Source organism: Dipteris shenzhenensis, chromosome 8, assembly GCF_047967505.1.
Source record: "Dipteris shenzhenensis isolate YYH24624 ecotype China chromosome 8, Dip_SZ_1.0, whole genome shotgun sequence".
NCBI classification, from domain to species: Eukaryota; Viridiplantae; Streptophyta; class Polypodiopsida; order Gleicheniales; family Dipteridaceae; genus Dipteris; species Dipteris shenzhenensis.
The window spans coordinates 41,044,263-41,055,323 of NC_141603.1; the positions used below are offsets into that span (position 1 = coordinate 41,044,263).

The following is an 11,061-nucleotide window of genomic DNA, read 5'->3' on the forward strand; positions in this document are numbered from 1 at the left end:
TGAGGCATATGCACATGTGTCAAAAGAGCTTCAAAAGAAGCTAGATCCTAAGTCTAGGAAATGCATCTTTCTGGGTTATGGTGAAAGTGGAGAGATGGGCTATCATCTCTGGGATCCAAAAGCAAAGAAGATCATACGCAGCCATGATGTAGTCTTCAATGAAAAGAAGATGCATAAGACACCCATGAGGGATGTGGAAATGAGGAGAATCACTTTCCAGGATGTGAATCCACCTGCATATGTTGATAGACAGCAAGCTCTCCATGCACCAAATGTGCAAGACATGGTACCACCAAGTACTCCCACAGGTATACAATCAAGGGTAGATGATGGATCATCTATTGGTGGAAATGATGAGCCAAATGTGGCTGATATGCAGGTGGGACAGCAAGCTGAAATGCTCTTGAGAAAATCATCTAGAGTGTCTAGACTGCCTGATAGGTTTGTTCCAGGAGTAGACTATGTGATGCTTACTGATTGAAGGGAGCCTTCTTACTACAGAGAGGCTATGATGCACGAGGATCAAAGCAAGTGGGAGTATGCTATGCAATCAGAGATGAGTTCACTTATGAAGAATAAGACTTGGGACTTGGTTTCTTTGCCACATGGAAAGAAAGCATTGCCATGTAAATGGGTCTACAAGATGAAGGTCACAGGTGATGATGTGCCTAGGTACAAGGCCCGTTTGGTCGCTAAAGGGTTCAAGCAAGAGAAGGGTGTGGACTTTGATGAGATATTCTCAACGGTTGTGAAGATGACCACACTTAGATGCATGCTTAAACTAGTGGCAGCAGAGGATATGGAGCTTATGCAGATGGATGTCAAGACAGTTTTCTTGCATGGGGATTTGCATGAGGAAATTTAGATGGTGCAGCCAGAAGGCTTTGAAGAAAAGGGCAAAGAGCATTTAGTTTGCAAGCTGAAGAAGAGTCTTTATGGTCTTAAGCAAGCACCTAGAGAATGGTATCAGAAGTTTGATGCTTTCATTCGGTCCCACGGTTTTAGAAGGAGTGAAATTGATCACTACCTCTACACTAAAAGGGCTATGGATAATAGCGTGATAATCTTGGCACTATATGTGGATGATATGCTATTGGCTAGCAAGAATACTTATGAGCTAGATGCATTAAAGGCCAAGTTGCATGAGGCCTTTGATATGAAGGATTTGGGACTTGCAGGTCATATTCTTGGTATGCGCATCACGCGTGATCGGAGTAGGAAACTCCTTTGGCTTTCACAAAAAGAGTATGTTACAAAAGTATTGCAGCGTTTCAATATGGAGGGGGGGAAGGCAGTGAGTACTCCATTGCCTCCATATGTGAAACTGAGTCATACAGATAGTCCCAAATCAGATGAGGAAAGGGCCATGATGGCCAAGGTTCCTTATGCATCAGCAGTTGGGAGTCTTATGTATGCTATGATAGCTACTAGACCAGACATTGCATTTGTAGTGGGAGTTGTTAGCCGGTATATGGCTCATCTAGGAAAGAGGCATTGGGAGGCAGTTAAGTGCATCATGAGGTACATGAAGGGTACCAAGGAGATGTGCATCTGCTTTGGTAGAGGAGACATGTGTGTACTTGGGTGCACAGATTCAGACTATGCAGGGCATGTGGATAGTAGGAGATCCAGTTCTGGTTATGTGTTCACCTTTGCAAGTGGTGCAATGTCATGGATGTCTCGCGCACAGAAGTGCATTTCTTTGTTTACCACAGAGGCTGAGTATGTTGCAGCCATAGAGGGTTGCAAGGAGGCTATATGGCTTGATCAGCTAGTGGGAGATTTGGGGATTCATACAGGTGTACCGACATTGCATAGTGATTCCATGAGTGCTATTCAGCTAGCACGGAATCCAGTCTTTCATGCAAAGACCAAACGCATTGAGGTCAGGTACCATTTCATCAGGGAGGTACTTCAGGACAAGCGCATAGAGCTTGTCAAGGTTCATACAGATGATAACCCTGCAGATATGCTGACGAAGAGTCTACCTAGTCAGCGGTTTGAGTATTGTCATGTATTGATGGGCATTGGATAGTATGCTCACTAGTTGTTCTCCCTTAAAGGCACATTGTCCTTTAAGTGGGAGGTTGTGGGGGTTAAAGGTCACTGTGCCTTTACCCCGGTTATTACAATAATCAAACACATATATAAATGAATGAAAAAGAAGATTAGGGCGGTTCTACACCCACCAAAACTTGTATGGCTCTCTGTTTCTCTCTCTCCCTCTTCCGTTCTTGCTTCCGTTGAGAGCACTCTCAGCATTTATGTATGGGGCCTCCTCCTCTTTAAGGGAACCTAGGGGGCCTTTAGCCTATTTAGTCATGCTCCCTAGTTTGATGAGAATTCATGATGTGCCGTAATGGCACTCACATATCTCAGCCAATCAAGGTCCATTTTGACTTTTCTTACCCCCTGGTCTTCTGCGGGGGCTCTTAAGATATTTATCATATTGAGGGGTACCACCATGGCCGGCCCTTAGGATTAGGAGCCACCATCTTGATTCTTGTCCTTTTGACCGTGTCTATGGTTGCCAAGACATGCATCCGATTTGGGAGAGCTCACGCTCTGGCAGTGGAGCGTACCAACGCTTATCCTGATCCCCACCTTTATCTTCTTCATTGTGGGCTTGGAACACATTCACGGGGGTGATTCTCTGAGTCATATCTGACTCAGCTACAAAGAAATTGTTGGTCATAGGGTGTGCCTTTCAAGTCTGTAGGTTGATCCTCACAATGTCCTCGTCCTTGCGCATATAAATATGATTGGAGGCCCAATCATGTACTAGGCCTGCAATGTGCATGAAGGGTCTCATAGCCATCCGATTTCTCGTGGAAATCCATCATGACAAACCAAACTTGGCAGGTGAGGCCAAAGGTTTTGATCTTTATATCCCGTAGAACCCCCACTGGCAGGGCGGTCGCACCAGCGGCTACTTTCACAATCAGATTGATGCTCTTAGGTTTTTCTCATTTTTTCGACAACTACTTTATGATGATACTGTGACCCGGTCCACCATCCAAGATAGCCGTGGCCTTCTTAAGCCATTTCTCAAATCGCTCCTGCCAATCCTGGACTAACCATTGTGCCTCAATCATGCATTGCTTCTTGATGGCTGAGTCAGGGTATTCATTTTGACCCATTGGGCTTGAATCCCATCTACGTGGCTGTGTATACTGACCTCACCAATTACGTCGGTGGGGCCATGGTACGGTGGGGTCCATGTTTGGTCGGCTCGATTCTATTGATGTTGAGGTGGAGACTATTGCAATCTCTTTGTCCAAGCCGCTTCGGATATTGACTCTGTTCATTGCATTCACCCAACCCTTGCCCTTAGGTTGGGACATGGCCGTCCTTTCCCTATTGGCATGTTGACGGAGCTCCTTACTCATGGCTTTGGCCAGGGCCCTCATAATCACATTCAGTGATTTGTAGGATACTTGACCCCTTTCGATACTTAGTAAGTTAATATTGGATTTTGTGTCGAGAGCCGTCCTAGGAGCCCTTCTCATAGGGCAATCTTTATAGAGATGATCCACCCCACAACCCAATGGGGTATACGAATTGGTTGCAGGTGGCCTGGATGTGGGTTGATCATCCTTGTTTGGGCAGTCTCTTAGCAAGCGAGGCCCTTGACATTTATAACAAACTATGGCTTGATTAGCAGTGGTTTGTAGGGACACTCACTAGCGCGGTGTGGACCTTGGCAAGTATAACACCGTTGGCGGCTTTGCGATTCACAGCATTCATATCCTTGGCTTGTTGCATTGTAGGAGCTGAGTAGGAGCCATTTGATACAATGGAATGTTTTGCTCGGCCTGCATCACTAGTGGCTAATCTAATACACAAGAATTTCATAGGGAGATGACTCAGGTGCTGCTAGGATGTAGTCAAGATCCTTCACTTAGTGGTTGCTCGATGATTATGTGGTTTATGTGAGTAATCCAAGGCGGTGGCGGTTGTGGTCCTAAGGCTAGTGCCGGTAATGGCAAATTTTGAGCTCGCATTGGCCCTTGGTTGGCTTGGAAAGCTCCTTGTAATGCTAACTAGCCCTAATTATAAGAATCAGGTGGTGTCGGTAAGGACAGTGGTTAACGTTGTTGGTACATGAGAGGGGGCATTGGCTTAGGGTTATGATATTGTGAAGTTTCATGATTCCCCCACCTAGCACAATGATCGCAAAAGAGTGATGGCCTGGCCCTTAGGCGAGGGCACTCATTCGTTGGGTGGTTGCATGTGCATATCCCACACCACGCATTGTCTCGCTATGGGAACAAGTGCGGATTGCTCGAACCTTCCCTACCCAACCCACCCTTGAGCTATTGGGCAGCTTGATTTAGAAGGTCTATGGCTACCTCATCAATGTTTGTGGCCTTAGTAACTTGGACGGCTTCTTTGCCCTCGACAAAGCTAATGCTCTTTCCAGAATGATAACTACTGAGGGAGCAACCGGTGACTTCTCGAGATGTCATCATCCAAGAGCACGGTAGTCTTGCTACATAGCTCAAAGGATGTGGGGTTTAGGGTGAATAGATGACCATGTACATTAGCATCCCTTAATCCGATGAGGAATTGAGGCAGCAGACGCTCATCGCTCATCCTCTCATGTGGGTCACAATGGGCATTTAGAAGTTTGATCCTGGCAATATATTCTTAAAGGGTTTTGTGCTCTTTTTGCTTAACTTCATACAATTGGTTGATTGGGCTCCACTTAGGGCCTGTGGGAGTGAATCCCACTATGAAGGCCTTTCGTAGAGTCTCCCAATTGATCTTTTTAAAAGCCCTAAGATGTCCTTGAGAAGGAGGGTTCCCCCTCATAGAACTATACGTGTGACGTTGAGGGTCCCTTAGCTAGTCTGATTATGGGGTTACTGGGTGCATTATCAAATATTGCGGTTGGCGGTGGGTCTTGTTGCTCCTCGGCCACCCTATTTTGCTTGACGAACGGATTGATTTGGTCGGGGCCAGCCAAGTCGCACCGTCCCCAAAGTAGTGGAGATGGCATATTCAAGGAGTCCAACCCACATACACCTCCCCTTCTTATTGAGGTTGAGCTTTCCAGATCAAAAGGTAGGAGCAAAACACTCCCAAAGTAATTACCATTACAACTTCAACATACCACCAACATGGACACCAATACTATAGATCATACGAGAGTTCCAAGTGGGAAAAATCCACCTAACACTTTTCGCAGACAACAATTCCCAATCCAACGTGTAGCTACATGAACAATCCATCGAGCCCAAGGTCTTTCCATGGATTCCCTTGCAATTGACCCAGCAAACATCAACGTGCATGGGTTGGTTAACACAACTCTTTCTTGTATACGTGACCCCACACAACTATATATTGTAACAAAACTTGAACAAAGGAACATAAAGGTAGACCCCCTTCTACTACAAGAAATAGCAAGGTTGTAGTCTAATTGCAAGTGGCCATTAGAACAAACCACCCTCCACCTAAACACCCATGGAGCACAAAGAATACAAACTATCAACACAAGATCATTCCATTTCCACAAAATTGACATCCTCAATAGCAACACCATCCTCAATGCCACAGTGCTATGTCTCTAAGATACACACGTACACAATAGAATTGAAGTGGCATTACCAGGATTTCAAGCACTATCAGCAACCTCAAGACTAGGCATTGTGCCACATGCTACAAGCACCCACTCACCATTCTCAAACACTTTAACTCATAAGAAAATCGTTATGAATGCTTGCTAACCACATTCAAACCAGATCAATCTCAAACCATCTCAATAATAATCTATAAATCACCAAATGCACAAACCACAACACTACTTCAACAAATAGAAAAGGTGCTTCAACAAGTTCCTTACAAGTCTAATAGATTCATTCTAGGGGACGTAATATTACCTTCAACACCACAACAACAAACACTACAAAGCTTTGCTCTATTCGTGAATCAACAAGGTTTTAAACACTTATCAACAATCCATGCACTACATATGGACAAATAAAACAAGGTGAATGATATCATTCATAAGGCCTCCCCAAGATTAAAAAAGTAAACAAAAAGGAATCCTGAAAATGGTGTGAAGGAAGAGGAGATAAAGGGGGGAGGAGAGAGAGAACGGGGGCAGGCGCTGCCTCAAAATAATTACATTACATCAACTTGTTTTTCAAGCGAAAACGAGAGGCGGTGCTGCGTTAAAATGAACAACTTTTTCGAAAGCGCAGCGGGACTCGTGCAGTCACAATGAATGCGCCTGAGATCTACCTGAAAACGAAGGGCCCAACTACCCTACGCAGCGAACTAGCGACACGAGCCAGTCCGTGGTCTGTGTTGGAAGACGAACCACGTTGTGTTGATCAAAATATCAACATGACGGTGTGTATCAAATCTATAGTATTATTAGTATATGTACAGTCTACAGGCTCCATACGGAAGCCCAACGCGCCCAACGCGCCCAACGCCAGCAGCAGGACGAGTCACGAGATCAAGAATCAAGATCACCATTGCCTGTCGTAATAGGATAAGGTATTAAGGATACGTTCATCGTCGGCCTCGAATAAGATTGCGCTATCAAACAAAAGCTAGTGGTGGTTGAGGTGACGGAGAATGGATTGCGCGGTGCAGTACGCGATGGATTGGACGGTGATCATGGGATTAACGCCGGAGGCGGTAGGGAAGACGCTGGAATCGGCGACGAAGAGGCCACGGACTTCCCAGGTCTCGCCGGAGGGGTCGACGGCGGAGGAGGAAGGGTGGGAACCCATGCGGCAGCTACCCATTTGGTGAGCAGAGACGACTATGGTGCTGAGCTGGTTGAACGACTGCGATCGAACGTCTTGCAGGAAATCGTCGAAAGAATTCTGGGCTTGCGCGTTGGGGACGAAGGTGCCGCCGTCGTTGTTGAGCGTCCCGACCTCGCTGGCGCCGGCTGCCAGCAGAATTCGCAGACCCATTTCCGCGCCGCCACGTAAGCTTTCCTTGTCCGCGTCGCTGAGCTGATAGCGCACACACAGCCTGTCGTGGCGGTCCACGTCGACTTCCCCGCTGCCCTGGTCGCGCGTTAGGATTATAAAGAAAGCGGTTCGCGCGAACTTTTGCATACGTGTCTTGAAATCGGCGCCGGAGACCCAGGGGACAAGTAGACCCATGATCCCGGGCTGCGAGGCGGGGCATTGGATGAGTGCCCCGTAGCCGGTGCTGTCCCAGTTGGCGGCCACGTTGGAATACGCTGTCATGATCCCGCCACGGTAGCATTCTCCTGGGGGGCCCACTCCTGGAGGAAAATATCCCCACACCATTTGAACTGGGTGTATGTGGAGATTCTGCCCGATGGCCCGGTTCCTCAGCCCGCTCCGCGTCAGCAACGACGGCGTTCTCAGCGCCCCGCACGCTGCCACCACCACGTTGGCCTCCACGTAGACTTTCACCCGCTTCGAAAGTCCCATCACCTCCACGTCCGCCGCCACTCCCGCCACCTGTCGCCCTCGTCCCCCGCCCTCCGCGCGCCGCGTCAACACCTCCTCAGCACGGCACCGCGCCACCACCACCGCCCCCGCGGCCGCCGCGTCCTCCAGCCACGTGGCGGCCGCGCCCAACTTCTTGCCCTGTCGGCAGCCCAGCCCGCAGAAGCCGCAGTGATGATCTGGCGGCGAGTTGCGGGGGATGGAGTCCACGTGGCAGCCCAGGGCGATGGCGCCCGCGCGCAAGGCGCTGTTCTGAAGGTTCTCGTTGTCCACGTCGGATTGGACGCCAAGGCGAGCGCAGACGGCGTCCATGGCGGCAGCATACGTGGGGCTCGCAAACAGGGGTAGGCCGTGCAAGTGGGCCCACTCGGAGAGGACGTGGCAGGGCGTTCGGAAGGAAGCAGACCAGTTGATGGTAGAGCCGCCGCCCACGGTGGCGCCCGCCAATAGGATCATGCGTGAGTCATCGGTGACGAGGCATCCACTCTCTTCATACATGGCATACATGGAGGGGCCCTCCAGCTGAGAGAATTCCGACGCCGAGAAATAGTCCCCCTTTTCCAGTACCAGTACACGCTGGCCCGCCTTTGCCAGCTGGGCTGCCACGACGGCGCCCCCGGGGCCCGACCCCACAATCGCCACATCGCAGCGCACGCCCACCTCAGCGGCCACGTCGGACGGAGCGATGTCCTTTCGATTGCGGCGCAACGCCCGCAAGTGTGCCACGTCAGCGAGCAAGGGGAAGTCAAGCTTGGCCAGCTCAGCGCCAAGGAGGATGCCGGCTGAGCTGGCGTTCACGACCCGTCCAAGCAGGTGCTGGTGGAGATGTCGCTGTTCTTCTTCTTCGTCGTCTTCTCCGATCTTGTACCGTAAAGCTTCGAACGTGGGGTTGTCGCCGTGCTTGTCCACCTGCGCCATTCCATTATCCCACATTCAGTTTAATGCTGTTGGATCCGCTTCCTATGAAGATTAAGCTTTGCAATGAATCAAAATTAATATTTCCGTGAATGCGGGTTATAACTTCTTAGGATTAGGGCTTAGATCTGATCTTTTTTTCGTTGCTTTCCACATTCAGTTTGTTGTAGATCCGCTTCCTATGAGGGCAATGAATCCAAAGCAACATTGTTGGCTGATAGATATTCGTGGAAGTGTTTAACTTCGTAGGATTAGAGGTTAGATCTGATCCTTTTTTTTCATGAGGACCGTGTAGGCAGACACCCACCAGCCGTTTCATGGAGAACTCGAAGTTTAACGATCCTCCAGGGCTAACATTAAACTCAACAACGACCTTTCACGAAAGAACATATCCATCGTAACCACACAAATGAAAGGTCTTCTTCTAGTTTGTGAATGTTCTTCTTCTCAACATGAATATGTTCTGCAACAAGCTGGAAACTGTAAATCAATACCAGCATCTCCTATATACTTTCCTTCGAGCAAGGTATGCTTGTGTAACTACATAGATTTCCTCACAACGCGATTCACAAAAAGAACCAATGCAATATGCAGCCATCGCATATGAAACAGTTATAGCCGCCCAAGAGCAAAACCTCACCTGGGTGAAGATAATCCAGCATATGAAACACTTGAAAAATCTGAACGTCTCTTGCCATAGATAGAAACGACTGCGGCTCAGTCCGAGTAGCAGCTTCTCTCGTCTTTCGACGGGAAGTTGGACAAAATTCAATACAAATGGGAAAGTAGAAGTCACGGCTAGTCGCCCACCGAGCAGCAAGGTTCCGATTCGAGATGAGAAAAGCCAGAGAGCGCAATGGATGAGCCAAGCAAGGCTGCGTTTGATGAGCTTGTTGATGTATCCAGCAGCCTGCACAGCGCAAGAGAGGGCCAAGTATTCTGTGATGGTGAAAGGAAATCTAACGGTCGAAGGGAAATTTGCCATACCCAGAGCTGAGGTTACTTTCAACGTGAAATCATGCACGGCCAATATGAGAGAGTTGAATTTTGGTAAGGACGCCTACCTCGAGTGGAATATTGGCATCACTGGCAGATAAACGGAAGTAGCTCTCAAGCACCTCCCGCCTGCTCTGCGCGATTTTCCCGTCTGCCTCACCTTGGTGATCTATTCCATGAGTGTTAAAGTCTACGCTTGGAAAGATAGTGTCACATATCGCAACCAGCACTACCATTTCCGACTTCGAGAATTGATGCCCAGGAATCGGCTGTCCCCCACGTAGAAGAGGATGAACACCTTGCCCGACGTTCGTGTCGTAGTCCTTCATTGGTGCTGCTGCTAAGTCGTTTAGCAGGCTGTGGAGCTACATATAGCAGAGCCTTGGCCTCGGCTGCCAAATCCCGAATCGGAGTGGCCAAAATGGAATCGGAGTAGCGGATGAATCAGCCGAAGATGATAGAAATTCATAGAAGGATTACAAGCACAGTCAGACAAGGCACACATCAGTTGCTGCAACACAGTGACACACCATCCGCAGAGGTAGGCTCATGCTACCGATAGAATCACTGGTTGGAATCCGTTGGATCTTGCCGATACAACTATAGTGGTCGTGAAATTAAACCCACAAGCTATGTTGGTACACCGACCTTAAATGATTTTTAACAGCAGCAGATTGAATTTTCCGCACACATTAATAGTATAGATGGATGATAGATCGTGCATAGGATCACTTACTGATCGAGATAGTGCACTCTTTGTCTTGTTTGCAAAAGGCCCTATCGAAGACAGGCTTCACGGTGGGTAATCGATTTGTGTGCTTCTCTTCCAGTTACAAGATTACAGCTTGAAGCTGAAACCAACACTACAGAAACTGAAGGGAACTTCAGTGCAAATTCACAAGCAGACATCAGGAACATCAATCTCAAGACTCTCTCTCTCTAGTCTCTCTCTCTCAATCAACTACACAAGGACCAGGACAAGGTCACACAAGAAACGAATTGCAGCCTACAACCTTCAGATTTGATTTTCCAGACTCCAGGACCGACTGTCGATTGTTCATATTTGCGCTCTTTAGTATCTACAGACAGAACGTTCTCTGCACAGGTTCTGTCTAAATATTGCAATCAACGTAATAGCCAGGAACTTTTACAATGGTCAAAGCCTGAAACGCTGTATCAGTCCTCCTTGTCCTTGCTGCGGTTGGCAATAGTGTTTTATATTATTTTTATACGCCCCCAAACCCTAGCAGCTACATTGAAAGCCAGGGTCCCTTGATCTTTGGGGCAGTTGTGCTCACGCGTCAAGTGTGAGGCTATTTTTTCGCGTCATGCCCACATGCACCCAACAAACAACGAGCAAAATGTCACGGTTTCCAAGCTCTCGTTTTGGACTCTCTCACATCAGATTCAGGAATCACAAGCACAATTGACTACAATGCCTTGGTTGAATTGGCGACGTCGCATTTTGCCGGTTCAATGCGTTTGCAACGCATTTGGCACTGTCCACAGACCATCAGACTTCTTTCATAGCGGCAACTTGGATTTTCCTGTGTCTGATGAGTCGTTCAGTTGCCTCAGCAGAAATTATAATTGTAGTAGATGCATCGCGATGCTTCTGTCAGGAAACAGTAACTATAGGGCTTCTTTAGACTTGCAAGCTCAGCTAAATCAATAACGATTTCAATGCGGTCAGCCAACAACATGA

The 11,061-nt window shown here is 48.1% G+C and overlaps 1 protein-coding gene across 3 annotated transcripts; it reads right to left on the reverse strand.

Moving 5' to 3' along the window:
• Positions 1-6,440: 6,440 nt before the first annotated feature.
• On the reverse strand, positions 6,441-10,505 carry LOC147899510 (long-chain-alcohol oxidase FAO4A-like). Of its 3 annotated transcripts, none has more exons than XM_087378220.1 (4): positions 10,093-10,505; positions 9,425-9,748; positions 9,001-9,270; positions 6,441-8,354 (listed from the first exon to the last, which is right to left on the reverse strand). In XM_087378220.1, the coding sequence occupies exons 2-4, from the start codon at positions 9,683-9,685 to the stop codon at positions 6,564-6,566; spliced, it is 2,322 nt and encodes a 773-aa protein (XP_087234346.1). In that variant the 5' UTR covers positions 9,686-9,748; positions 10,093-10,505; the 3' UTR covers positions 6,441-6,563. The 3 variants fall into 3 exon arrangements, with proteins under 3 accessions (XP_087234346.1, XP_087234345.1, XP_087234344.1); XM_087378219.1 differs by having other exon boundaries at positions 9,887-10,505; XM_087378218.1 differs by having other exon boundaries at positions 9,425-10,207; positions 10,370-10,399.
• Between the last annotated feature and the right edge of the window lie 556 nt (positions 10,506-11,061).